The sequence below is a fragment of the Carassius carassius genome, chromosome 13 (genome assembly GCF_963082965.1).
Source record: "Carassius carassius chromosome 13, fCarCar2.1, whole genome shotgun sequence".
In the NCBI taxonomy this organism is placed as follows: Eukaryota; Metazoa; Chordata; class Actinopteri; order Cypriniformes; family Cyprinidae; genus Carassius; species Carassius carassius.
This window is the reverse complement of record NC_081767.1, coordinates 19,758,165-19,773,247: the sequence shown is the minus strand read 5'-3', so window position 1 is coordinate 19,773,247 and position 15,083 is coordinate 19,758,165. Positions and strand designations below refer to the sequence as shown.

The 15,083-nt window shown below is 36.0% G+C and overlaps 2 protein-coding genes across 2 annotated transcripts in view; one reads left to right on the top strand and one right to left on the bottom strand.

Moving 5' to 3' along the window:
- Positions 1–15,083, top strand: part of LOC132156051 (caprin-1-like) — a 143,718-nt gene that overhangs the window by 70,661 nt on the left and 57,974 nt on the right. The window lies entirely within an intron of this gene.
- Positions 3,709–7,376, bottom strand: LOC132156049 (rhombotin-2-like). The gene is made up of 3 exons (XM_059564869.1): positions 6,840–7,376; positions 5,489–5,704; positions 3,709–4,290 (listed from the first exon to the last, which is right to left on the bottom strand). The coding sequence occupies exons 1-3, from the start codon at positions 6,878–6,880 to the stop codon at positions 4,068–4,070; spliced, it is 480 nt and encodes a 159-aa protein (XP_059420852.1). The 5' UTR covers positions 6,881–7,376; the 3' UTR covers positions 3,709–4,067.

Here is a 15,083-nt window from a genome sequence, read left to right as displayed (position 1 = left end):
TGTTGGCGTTTGTTTTAATTTGCTTGTGTGGCATCTTTGCTTGTTTCCGCGATTGTCGTTGCCATGGTTGCGTATGTACCTGTGGGGTGAAGATTTCATAAAAGGGGCGAGGCACGGTGGCCGAGAGAGCAACTTCACAAAACGCGTTCAAATAGAAAAAGCACCAGCAAATTAAGTAAACATCTTCATCAGTTTGACAGCACACGTGCTGCAAATACTCGCAACACAACGAAATACAAAAACAAGCCGCAAATGCTAATTTTTTTTTAGTATTGATTACCATTTGTATAACCACTGTTGTACAAATACCATGGTTAAACTATGGTTAGAGTAGTAAATTCATGGTTAATTTGTGCATGATTACAGTAACCACTTTTTGTTTTTGCTTTTTTTATATAATAAATGCATTTATTAATTCATTCATTTCAATAGTAAAACCATAGGCTAAGTTTAGTTTTTGTAAGGTAAGTTGTAAAAGTAAGTTAGCCAGCCTACATAACCGTTCACAGTTACCATAATTGTGTATTTAGTAAGCTTATTTAGGCTAATAATATCCACACACAAAAAAAGCTAAGGAATCGTATGACCAGGATTGTTAAAATAAACAAAGATCTTTTCAGAGCAAACATTGATAAATTATGTCCCAGCCATATTTGTCACTTTACGGTTCCCTTAAATATTTCTGATGTGGTCTGTGTTTTTGCAGCACATTTTTTTATTTGTTTGTATTGTGAGTATTTGCAGCAAGTGTTGTCAAACTGATGAAGATGTTTTCTTAATTTGCAGGTTTTTTCACCGGATATATCCACCGGAGCAGGTCCTGTTGGGGTATGGGTGTTTGTTTTGGTGCTAAAGATTCGGATCAGGGCAGACGCAGGCTGAAGCACAATAATAATCTAACCATTACTCTGTACCCAACATCTCACTACACGCTCTTCTGTTGTCAAACACACGACAATGGTGCTGCCACTGACATTTATGTTCTCTGTGTGTGTATGTGCTATGACTCTTGACCCCGGGGTCCTACGAGGAGCTGGTAGCTGCCTCAATTGTGCCTGTAGCAGTAACCATAGTGATCATATACAGGTGCATCTCAAAAAATTTGAATGTCATGGAAAAGTTCTTTATTTTTTGTAATTTAATTTAAAAAAGCAAACTTTCTTATATTCTAGATTCATTGCACACATACTGAAATATTTCAAGAGTGTTTTGTTTTAATTCTGATGGTGACTTATAGCTTAGACAAATCAAAAGTAGGAAACTTTTAAAGAAAAATATAAATCCAAAGTAGGTTTAATTATACACTCAATACTTGGTTGGGCTTCAGTGTGGCGTGGCATGAAGGTGATCAGCCTGTGGCACTGCTGAGGTGTTATCGAAGCCCAGGTTGCTTTGATAGCGCCCTTCAGCTCCTCTGTATTGTTTGTCAGATGTTTCTTATCTTCCTCTCCACAATACCCCATAAATTCTCTGTGAGGTTCAGGTCAGGTGATTTGGCTGGCCAATCAAGCACAGTAAGCACAGTAATATCATGGTCAGCAAACCACTTGGAAGTGATTTTGGCACTGTGGGCAGGGGCAAAAGTCCTGCTGGAAGAGCAGATGGAAGATGAAAGTGCTCCCAAAAATCTCCTGGTAGATGGCTGCATTGATCTTGAACTTGATAAAACATAATGGAGCTAAACCAGCAGACATCATGGCTCCCCAAATAACCTCTGACTTTATAAACTTCACATTGGGCTTTGGATTCTGTGCCTCTCCAGTCTTCCTCCAGACTCCAGACATTGATGGACCACTGAGCAACAGTCCAGTTCATTTTCTCCTTACCCCAGGTGAAATGTTTCTGATGTTTTTTCTGGTTCAAGAGTTGCATGGTTCTAGGAATGTGACAGCTGTAGCTCTTTTCCTGAAGACGTCTGAGTGTAGTGACTCTTAATGCACTGACCCTAGCTTCAGTCCACTCCTTGTGACACTCTTCCAAGTTCTTGAATCGTCTTTTCCTGAAAATCTTCTCAAGGCTGTGGTCATCCCTGTTGCTTGTGCACTTTTCCTACCACACCTTTTCCTTTTAATCAACTGTCTATGAATATATATTGATACAGCACTCTGTGAACAGCCAGTCCTTTCAGCAATGACCTTCTGTGGCTTAACCTCCTTGTGGAGGGTGTTGTTGATTGTCTTCTGGACAACTGTCAATAGTCTTTCCCATAAGTCTGGTTGCATGTTCTGAACTAGCCCAGGAGGTACCCTGTATTTATACTCAAAATTAATCAAACCATTCAAGCTCAAAATAGAATATAAAAATTTTTGAGATACAGAATTTTTTTATTTTCTTAAGCTGTAATTCGTAACCATCAGAATTTAAACAAAAAAATATTGAAATATTTCAGTTTGTGTGCAATGAATCTAGAATATAAGAAAGTTTGCTATTTTGAATTAGGTTACAAGACCTTTTCTATGATACTCAAATTTTTTGAGATGCAATTGTACTGTTGTCTATGACTGAGCTGGTGATTTTTCTGGACTGAATTTTTTTTACTGGTGAGCAGCTTGGTCCCCCCCCCCCCAGTTAAAAAATCCCATCTGCGCCCCTGGGAACGTCTCACAGTTTCCACTCGTGGCATGGTGGCCTGTTTTGAATCTTATTCATGAATGAGTGGAGCTACACTGCAGAAGTGGTCCAACTAACACAAATGTCTGCAACTGTGTTGAGTAGTTGTGGTCAGTCTACCCAAACCAGGTTAATGAAGGCCATCCACTTCTGCTCTGTTAAGACCGTCTCAACATTGGCTTCTGGTAAAGCTCAACACCAGAACTCCTTCAAAGCTGGGCAGTGGGATGGAAAACACGTAATAGCATTCTAACTGTTTAGATCCTGCGGTGTTGCTTTGCCACGACAAGGCTTTCCCCCTCACGCAGGTCTCCTGAACTCTGTGAACCCCAGAAAGGTACGAGTAGAAGGAACAATATGGCATACATTATATATGATTTAAAAAAAATAATCATAAAGCCATGTCCTAAAATACGTCCTAGTGTGATTTAGATTTGTATTATGGTTAAAAAGTTTGGGTCTGTAAGAATTTAAATTAATAAGGTCATTTACAATGCTAAAAAAAAGACTGTAAAGACAATTTAAAAATATTGTTCAACTGGACATTCTGTTTATCTAAGAATCCTAAAAGAGTATGGATTCCACAAAAATATTAACCATGACAAAATAAAAACAAAGGAATGTTTCTTGAGCATCACATTAGAATGATTTCTGAAAGATCAATGCAACACTAAACACCTGAGTAATGGATGCTGAAAATTCAGCTTTGCAATCACAGAAATAAATGACATTTTTAAAATATATTCAATAGAAAACTGCTTTTATAATCTTTAAACAAATAAAGAGAGTAAGAATCTTCTTTCACATAAATTAAAAAAAAATCTTATGATCCCAATCTTTTGCACAGTATGTATCGTGTGTATTTTTTTTTCACTCACTTATTTAAATAGCATTTAACACTATTTTAAGCACCAATTCTCAAACTTAAGTAGTTGCTTATTAATGTTTATTTGGCTCTTAATTAGTACTTATTTGGCACATATTAATGCCTTATTATGCATGACCATATTTTATACCATATCTAAACTCATCAACTACCTTACTAACTATCAATAAGCAAACTATAAGTAGAAGAAACTAGAAGAACGAGTAGCTCAATTCTGCATCTGTTTGCTTGAGGGCAATCATTTTCTTTATTCAGGCTCAAAGAAAGTTGTTTTCACATTTTATGGCAAGTGTGTTACTTCAAAACTATCAACACTATAGTCTGAATCTAACGTTCTGTGAGAGTAGCAAAGGGAATCTGCTTTTATTGCAATACATTACATACTGTATTTACGACGTTATTAAAAATATACCAATAGAAAACCACGTGTATGTTGCTGGTGACAATGTTTCTCAAATATATGAGATGGAAATTTATGACACGTCCATGGCATGGCTTCTTGAGCCAGAAAGGTCATTATTCTTTTTTTAGTAAAGGGATTATTGCAAATGCTTCGGACTTCAGCAGAACACTATACCATGCTGCCATTCATTTTGGTCCACTCAAAAATGTCCTGCTCACACACAATGTCCGAATTGATGAGCAAGTAGCGATCGCCAACGCAGAAGTGTTTCTGACAGGCAGCGCATTTGAAGCATTCGAGGTGATAGACTTTGTCACGGACACGCATGGTCATTTCAAAGGCCCGGATTCTCTTTTCACAGGAAGCGCAGAGCCCATCCTGACCAAACAGTCTGCAGAGAAGGAAACATAAATAATTTATGCACTTTAAAGAAAAACATGCATACAATTCATATACTTATTACACATAAATTAGGATTTGCCGATAATAAACTTGAACCCTTGAATCCGATTTAGTTAAAGACAAGTATTTGCCAGATGTGTATTATAGTTCAGCAGAATGTACTATGTACAGCCTACTACTACTAAAAAAAAAAAAACTATTTTTTTTAAGGTTTAATCACACAAAATTTCTTCCATGTTTTATTTTTAATTGTAAATCCCCTTTGTTTACCAAAAAGTTAGGTTTCTTTATTTTCAATAATTAAAAGAAATTAAATAAAATAACAAGCTATAAATAATTTCATCTTTTTGGACATAAGAATATGGACATAAGAATATTAGCATCTGCACCACCAAATTGCATATTTGTGCTCAGTTTGTGTTTCAGAATGATTTATATATATATATATATATATATATATATATATAAAAGCCTGATGTACAGGTTGCATCTCAATAAATAAATGAAAAGTTCATTTATTTTCAGTAATTCAACTCAAATTGTTAAACTAATGTATTAAATAAATTCAATGCATACAGACTGAAGTAGTTTAAGTCTTTGGTTCTTATAACTGTGGTGATTTTGAAGAGCCAGCTTCTTTGGCAATGAATGTTTGTGGCTTACCCTCCTTGTGAAGGGTGTCGATGATTGTCTTCTGGAGAACTGTTAGATCAGCAGTCTTCGCCATGATTGTGTAGCCTAATCAATCACCATTTTGAAGGCTCAGGAAACCTTAGCAGGTGTTTTGAGTTGATTAGCTGATTGGCATGTCACCATATTCTAATTTGTTGAGATAGTGAATTGGTGGGTTTTTGTTAAATGTGAGCCAAAATCACCACAATTAAAAGAACCAAAGACTTAAACTACTTCAGTCTGTGTGCATTGAATTTATTTAATACACGAGTTTCACAATTTGAGTTGAATTACTGAAATAAATTACCTTTTCCACAACATTCTAATGTATTGAGATGCACCTGTATTGAATATGAAGAGAGAATAAAACAAACAAATAAACAAACGCATGCTAACTTTGACTTTGTGTAAAGGCTTAATAGACTTTCTAATAAAATTCTAACTATTATAACAAATGTTAGGCTTTACAGGGTTAATAAAGAATTAAAAGTTAATTTCAGGCCTGCCAGTCGTACCTGAGGTAGTCTCTCCTGCACAGCTTCCTGCCAAGTTTGTAGTAAAGCCTGCGGCCCACCTCGCCTAAGCGGCAGCCGCAGAGGTCACAGCTCAGGCAGTCCTCGTGCCAGTACTGCTCTATGGCCTTGAGGAAGAAGCGGTCCCCGATGCTCTGCTGACATCCGCCACAGGTCAGCAGCGACGGCGGCATCTGAAGCACCTCGTCCACGGGTTCCCTGTGGAATACATTCAAATATGCGATGCACCATTATGAACACCAGATGGCGCTAGTATGTATTTTATTGAAACCGCATAAAACTATATCGGTTTTGTGTGTTCGGATAAAACTGACAAACAGATGAGATACTCTTTTTTTCTAGATGTACCTACATTTGATTTATAAATAAACGTTTGATTAAGCTGTAACTACTGTCACGTGATCCCAAGGGAGAAAAGTGTTAAGTGCTGTAGGCAAATGAGGCGCTTTGGGTCACTGCACACAGATTTAAATTAGCCCATTTATTCTCACTGGTTAACATTTGTGACCAAATTTTACTTTTGAGTTGGAGATGACTAAAAATATTTCCTAACGCATTTTATACACAATCGTTTTAAGTCTAGACTGTTTTGAGGTCATGTAAAAATTCACATTTACATAGTCACATGACCAGAGCTGTTTAATCCCCTCTGAATAATGTCTGTGCCAAAGCTTCATTGAAGGAAGAATGTAAAACATATCACAATGCATATAGCCAAATTTGGTTGCTACATATAATATTTAAAGGGTCTATTATGAATGTAGCCTACAGAGCATTAGTCATTAGTCACAATATGTGAATGTTAGTTTACCCATTCTCATTTATTCACATTATTAGATCTTAGTATTGTTACATTAAATTAAACTACGTAAAGACACACAAATAAATACACGTTTTGGAATATCATTATTTTACCCCAAATAAAAATAGGTAACAATAGAAAATTATGTTACTTTACTGCAACTTTGTTTACGATCTTACCAAATGTTGATTTATATAGCCTATATTTTAGGAAATGCAGCGTTTTGGATTAGAGAGAACATAAATTAGCTTAACTGGTGAAAACGCGATCAAATGAGTTAAGGAGACTTTAAATAAGTCCAAATGTGATTATTATAAATGTAGGCCTATTATCGTCTGATAACTAATATTGGCAAAATCGTTCTGTGACTTACGGTCCTATTAATTTAAGACACTACTGCGCAAACACTATAAAAACCAATAGGCCACATAATATATTGCACTTTGAACGTGTCTATATATATATTAAAAAAAAATAAAAATAATAATAATAAAAAATGGAAACCCAAACGATCCTATACGTCTTACTTACTCGTTCGTTTCCAGTGTTTTCCGTTCAATTGTAGATGCCATATTAAATACTGTTTAAGAATAATTGACAATTAAATTTGATATGCGCACTTTCCGCCAAATATGTCCCACACTCGCCGTCTGCGGCGCTGAAAGACCATCAACGTCCTGCTAAATGAACTCCCTTCAGAGAAAAACGCTTCAGAGATCTGAAGCACCTGCTTTGCTGCCTTCTCAGTGCACTGAAGATCAACAACCTATAGCACACATTATGTCCCAAGTGCATCAACGTAGCTTCTTTGCTTTAGAGTCTGTCTCCACGCATTCAACCCTCATCCTATCCTATGTTGTATCGGAAATACTAGGCAGATGTCTCCCACCGCGCTTTTTAATTACTCCAGTGCAACGGCGTGATTGAGCGTGGTTTCTCCTCTGTGCTGCATTTTGTGTCTCCACAGCACTGTCCCGTAGGGCTGCTGTCTGTGGTCCCGTTATTATAGGGTAGCAGGTATTTTTAAATGATCCTGCCCCCTCAGTTTCTGCTTTCTTTTCCGACTTCCTGCTCACGACCGCTCGACAATGAGAGGAAATAGCGCTCCTTCATGCACTAGACGGGTGACTACCAGTCAATTATAAACCCGCCGGCTCGTGACTGGAGGGCTCACGAGCTCAAACAGACAGACTCCTTATCATATACCTGTGATCCAAACATCAAAGAGGTTTAGGAAAAAGTTGCAGACACATAGGCTATAATTAACAATGCGTTAATGTATATGAAAACACGGGAAATCCAAGGACACAGTAGTAATATAATATAAGGGGGACCTGGGCACGTTGTTACAAGGGTTGTTGCCCATCATTAGTTATGTAAATCAGATATAAACTAGTATTCTAATGCAAGTTTACATCTATTCTAATTTTTATAATAAATTCTTTAATTTATATAATTGTATTATTAAAATTGTTGTATAATTGTATAATAATTGTTATAATTTATTTGATTTATTTTATTAAATTTAATTTAGCTGTAAAGCTTATATGCGTTTTGTTTAAAAATGGTTTTGTCCATGGCAATAATGTAGACATTCAAAAGATGTCTTTAAAAAATACCCTAATACAGGGGTTTCAAACTGGGAACACGAGAGTGCCGGGGGTCTGTGGAAATGTTTAGAGCAAAACAGTGTTAAAAAAAATAAACATATTATATAATAAACATATGATGAAATGAAATAAATAAAAACATATAATGAAATGAAATAAATAAATAATAAAAACATAGATTATGCATGAATGAATCATAAAAATAAATAAACTTACATTAAAACGAAGAAATTAATATATATATATATAACAGTACAATGCTAGTGAGTAGAAAATAACTTGTAATGTAACCTAAATGTCTTCCAAATTATATTTAACACATTTTCATAATATTTTCTTTTTCTAGTATAAATTGGGCCTTCATACATGAAAACGTATAGCTGTCTTTTATATTGTTATGATGGAAGTCTCTCGCATGAGGTTACTCATCTATGAGGTCTGCTGTGGCACAGAAGATAGAAAGCCTGTGCCCTAATTCACAAAGTTCATGTACTGTTAAAAGCTTAATCATATGAAAACACATTATTCTGTAATTGCAATGCAACTAACAGACAAAGCAAATGGCTCTTTCGAACCGTTTTCTCCTGATCTATCTCTTCACACTCATCTCTGTTTTATGTCGTTGGGGAAAACTCCTCTTATCTCCTGCCAGAGCAGCTCGGGTAGTGTCAGTAGCATACTGGGCCAGGAGATAAAACACACTGCACAACACTGTTGGGACAAACATCATCAGTGCTCAGGGGTCTTCAGTGGCTGCATCTCAGCCAAATGTTGGCTGTGCCAATCTGGCCCTAACCCTGTGAGGTCAATGATCGCCCTTCAGCTATAATTTGATTGTTTTACTATATTCTGACTCGAAAAACTACATTTTATTCTAACAAATGTAAAGTTTTGTTGAAAGTGGGGACAATTTTTATTTGAGTGCCAAAATACTTTTCTTTTTTTCATTCACTTTTGTTTATTATACATTTAATTAGCAAAATATAAAATTCCATATATTCATATTTTTGTGAAAACCTTGATATACTATTCAAGTGTTTGTAAAAAATTGCAGAAATAAATGCTCTTCATTGAGCGTTCTATTCATCAAAGAACCCCCCCCCACAAAAAAAACATAACATAAAAAATAATAGTGTTAAAATATGAAGCAACAAAAACTGTTGATAATATTAAGAACCATTATTAATAACTGAACACCAATAATAATAATTGATAACAGAGCACCAAAATAGAAATTAGAATGATATCTTGAGGATGTGACATTGAAGACTGGAGGATGCTGAAAATTCAGCTTTGCAATCACTGAAATAAATTAAATTTTAAATTGTAATAATATTTCACAACTTTACAGAAACAACACACAGTTTTTTGAACAAATAAATGCAGCCTTTGTGATCACAAAAGACTTCTTTCAAAAACATTCAAGAATCTCAGTATTCCACCATGTGTGTGTGTTCTTATATATAGTTAATGTACAACATTTAGAGAAACAGATTTCCAAATAATGCCGATGATAACATAACTACAACGTTTACTTGTTTGCTTCGACAGTTTGTTTTTTAATAGCTGTTAAACTGTGTGCATAAGGCGTCCACCATTTCCTGTGGATTGGACACAGCAAACCCAGAGGATGTACAGGAAATGAGCACAGATGAACCTCGGCAGGGGGTGGTATGAGCTGGCTGACTTCCTACTCGTTTCCCTTGATCACCCTGCTGGACTCTGATTGGTTGGATAGCTCCAGATGCCCCCCCCCCCCCTTGTTAGAAGAAGGGCTTTTGAGACAGCGCTTCGGAAACCACTGACTGTCAACTCATCTACTTGGCAGGAAAAGATTTCTTAACTTCTGGGTAGGTTTCCTTCATAAATGGTTAGGGATGTAGTAAACATATCATGGCTTATGATGTCTCTATGTTCTTAGCGTTTTTCTAAAAATGCGGTGTGTTATACATTTAAAGAAAATCTGAGAGCCACAGTGAAGTGACATGACATTCAGCCAAGTATGGTGACCCGTACTCCAAATTCGTGCTCTGCATTTAACCCATCCAAAGTGCACACACACAGCAGTGAACACACACCCAGAGCAGTGGGCAGCCATTTATGCTGCGGCGCCCGGGGAGCAGTTGGGGGTTCGGTGCCTTGCTCAAGGGCACCTCAGTCATGGTGTTACTGGCCCGAGACTCAAACCCACAACCTTAGGGTTAGGAGTCAAACTCTCTAACCACTAGGCCATGACTTCCCCAAGCAAGACAACATATTGTGCAAAGTGCAAAATATTCTTTGTCTTAGGATTTCAGGAAAACTGAACTCTTCTATAGTTTCGTAGAAACAGAAACTGAAATAATCACAGAACAGAAATAAATTTAACACAAGCTTAATTGATTAAACCAAATTCCAAAAACAATTAACATAAAACAATAATTTTAGATTTTAAATGGATTTCATTTTTTACATATTTGTTTTTAGGAATATATTATGATTTGCTCCAAATTATACAATTTATAGCAAGAAATTATATATCAATATAGCATAAAAGCATAAAATGGCAAATGTGATATGGATTTTTTTTTACAGAATATTTAGTTCAACATTTTAAAAGAATGGAATAGCTAATAACATTTTTTTGTTTGTTTGTTTGTTTTACTGTACACCTGTACATGTTTATTCTGGGGTGATTGTTTCAGGGATAAACTGTTATCCCTTTAAAGCTTTTATTAGACATTTTGACCTTTGACCATTTTCCCTAATATTTAAACCATTATTAATGCAACAGCTGTACAGAAAAAAATAACAATAAAAAATAAATGAGTAAATAAATTACCAGTTGTTGTGACAATATTGAAATAATCTTGCATATAAATAAATGACTGATAATACTTTGCAAAGCTTTAACCACATATTCAGGATTTGTATCTGTATATTAGGGGAAATTTGCCCCCTATGGTGGCCCTTCATTGTCTATAGTAATTATACAGTCATGGTATTTTAGTATTATTATTATTTTGGTATTTAGCTTTTACATATATACAAACTTACATTTTCATAGGGAAATGTTGTACATTTTATAGCATACAATAAAATGACCTAAATTTACCTTTTACTGACATTATATGGTGACGACTGGGGCGGGGCCGAGGGATGTGGGAACAAGCGAGGGAAATGACTCGGTCTCGAGTCCCACAGAGGAGATGGAAGGATATAAAACTGGAGGGACGACAGTGAAGGACCAGAGAGGACCAGGCCTGGGCTTTACTTTATGTTTTGGTTTTTATTTGTGCGCATCAGTCGTCCGCGAGGGGCTGATGCGCTGTTTTGTGTTTATTTTGATTATTAAAGTTTCATTGTGATTGTCCGCCGGTTCCCGCCTCCTTCTTCCCGATGATTATGGAGTTTTGATTATTACAATATGATTTATACATATATATATGTGCATGTGTGTGTGTGAATTATTACAAGTAAATAACACTGAGGTATACCAGAATTCAGGCACGTGCACACATAGACATCAAAGGGGGCTTGAGCACCTGCCCTTTTTATTCCTGGAGAGAAAGTGCCCTTTTTTCTGGGGTGCTTTTTTTTTTTTTTTTTTTTTTTAAATATTATATAGATTTTTGTTTGCGCGCAGCATCCCTGTCAAACAAATATATTAATTGAAGAATAGTATATCTAAATATCAGGTCAGGAGTTCTGAAGCGCTCCCTCTCCCTCTCCCCCGATTGTTAAACCCGATTGTATTGCTTCCGCTACAGAAAATAGTCCGCTCCGTCTCTATGGTTAGAATCCTGTGAGTCCATAGCAATGCTCTGTTTTTCATGGCAACGGTCTGTTATTCTCCGCACAGCGGTCTGTTGGTTATAACAGACCGCATTCTACATTGGAATTCAACCAAGCCATGTAATAAAATAAGTTAATAAAATAAGCATATATCACCACCAGGTGATATGATTTAGTTATTTTGTTTATCCTATTTACCTGCATTTCCCTGTCAATTAGATGCAAATGTACGCATTTTAACTAGTTGAGGCCTAATTTGCATACAGAACGTCCCCAGTAATGACTTACATCAAGAGTCTTTCCCCCTGAAATTTAGAAATCTAGATTGGTGAATTTTGAAGAAATCTACAGATGCAAACATATGGAGGATACATTCTAAAAAATGTTGTAAATCTGAGTAACTGCATCTGGTACATTAATAAATAAAACTGAGTAGAAATAAGTTAACATTAAATATTAAAAATAACAATATTAAGCCTATAAATTAACTTTTTATTTTTGAGTAATTTAACTTTTTTTATTTCCTCTAAACCTTTTTAAAATAATATTCCATACAACCACAAATACATACATGACATTGGCTTTTATTGAATTTTTACTCAATTATTTTGGTAAGTTTAATTTTAAAGTGTTATGTGTTCTGATAACACCAAAATAATTAAAATGATGTAGTGCCTTGTGCAAAAATAAACAAATTATTAGTAAAACACGCCCCTCTGCTTGATGCAGTTATTTAGGTTATTCTAAATATGAAGAGTTCAGATGAAAAAGCCTCAGTGCCATCTGAAATTTCCTTCAATAATGATCATTTTTATCAAGCTTGTATGTTTATGTTCACTTATTTCACATTACTGGCAATGAAAATTACCTATTTGTCATTAAAGTTAAATTACTGAACTTAAATATATGAGCTTGAAAAAAAATGCTCATTTTAGAAGAAAATTTCAGATGGCACTTCATATATACTTGAAACTAGTAGCATAGAAAATGTTTTCAAAACATGCACATTGTGGAATGGTTTCCTTTGCTGCTCTATAAACCTAGTGAATACTAAGAAGACCATGGTTTCTGTGTGAACTGATTATTTTGTAGACATCTTTTGAAAATGAAACAATTGCATGAGTTTGAGGAAGATAAAATTAATTAACTTTTTTAATAATTTTTTTTAAAGGAAGTCAGAGTTGCGTTAATATATATACTTTTTTGTTTTAAAAAAGAAAAAAAATACGGAATTATGAGAAGTGACCTTTATTTCACTTGAGCCCCTGCCCCTCAAAATGTCTTTGCACGTCCCTGCCAGAATTTACTCACTTACTCTATATTTCCTGCGTATTTACTCCGTATTTACTCCGTATTTCCTGTAAGGAGAGAGCCTGGATGTGTTGTTGACTCGCTGATAGCATATACTCTGAAACAGCAATAGCCAGGCTACTACTTCCTGCCTAATCAAAGCGTAAACTATTGTTGGGTCATTTTTGATAAGCTTATGCGAACACCATTATTTGGACTTAAGAAAAACGTTGTTGTGATTACAAGTTTGCAGTTTGTTTATTGTAACCGTCAGATGATCACTGATCAAAGAAGCCTTTTATTGACACTGATATATATTAATGGACTGCTTAAGTTGAGGACTGTTGCTGCTGTTACTAAACAAAACAGAGAGCAGAAGTGAGTCACTCGTTGAAAGAAAGCTTCACGCTCCCATGAGATCTTCCTCTAATCAGTATTATTCCTGAAAGAAAACACCCTTTCAATAGAACAGTGCTATCAAAGAGCAGAGCAACCATGTTAATTGCTTCCTGTATATGCCAAACAAAATCTCATGCAACTGCATTCACATTGTTTTTGAATAGCTTATGATTTTTACAGAAAGCTTTATTTTATATATATATATATATATATATATATATATATATATATATATATAGCTACATGAATTATTTTTCCAATATCAAAGCTTCTATAAGGAATAAAAATGCTTCATAAGCTTGAAAAGATACACATAGGAGAATAGAATTTATTTTGCATTAATAAAAAGCATAAGTTCATTTAGTCATAATCATTTATTGCATGTACTTATTCATGTACATATTTTACTTTTCAGGAAATTTCGAGTTGACTGCATTCACTTCAATCTGTCTGGTGCCATCTGCTGGACCACAGTTTGATTTACATAAATAAATAAATTAATAAATAAAACTATATTAAATAATGGTGTAGCGTTGCAAGGACTTGTTTGGTCGTTTTAAAAAGCCGAAAACTAAAACGATAATAATAAGAAATTGAAGGGGGAAAAAAGTTTATCAACGAAATAAAATAAAACACAGTCCCAAAATAAAATACTAAATCTCACATTTATAATACTCTATTTTCCTCTATCTCCATGTTTATATAAAGTCAGCCAGTTCTTTTCACATGCATTCAGTGACAAATCTAAATGAGGAAGTCATTGTATGCCTGCTTTGCAACTGAATCTCATAATAGTATTTTCTGCCATCTTCGTGACTCTTTCTTTTGCGTTTCATAATTTATCTTTGTTTTTAGTTGTATATTAATTGGACAAGAAGTAAACGTAATAATAACCTGCATATAAATGTCAGTAGGACACAGGCAAAATCCCGGTCGACTCAAAACGGGGCCCTTACTCATTATAAACCAGCTTGGTTACGAAATGTAACCACGGTTCCCTGAATAGGGAACGAGATGCTGCGGTGACGTCACCGTATGGGAACACCTCTCGGTGTGACGAATGTCTGAAACCCTATACCATCCCGCCAATCCTATTGGCCAAATAGCGCTTGGCACCGCCCTACGCATCGTATACCTGAGAATTTCGCTATTTCGCTCAGATTTCATGAACTGAAGAAATGCTATCAAGGTACGGAACGGTCGGGACCGCAGCATCTCGTTCCCTATTCAGGGAACAATGGTTACATACTTAACCAAGATGTTCCCTTTCATTGGTCATGCTGCGGTGACGTCACCGTATGGGAAAAGTGACGTGACAGTCAGCCAAGTATGGTGACCCATACTCAGAATTCTTGCTCTGCATTTAACCCATCCGAAGTGCACACACACAGAGCAGTGAACACACACACACACTGTGAACACACACCCAGAGCAGTGGGCAGCCATTTATGCTGCGGCGCCCGGGGAGCAGTTGGGGGTTCGATGCCTTGCTTAAGGGCACTTAAGTCGTGGTATTGAGGGTGGAGAGAGCACTGTACATGCACTCCCCCCATCCACAATTCCTGCCGGCCCGAGACTCGAACTCACAACCTTTCGATTGCGAGTCCGACTCTCTAACCATTAGGCCACGACTTCCCCACCCTATGGAACCCTATACCATAACGCCTGACGTACCTGATAGTTGGAATCCAAGGAAAGCATC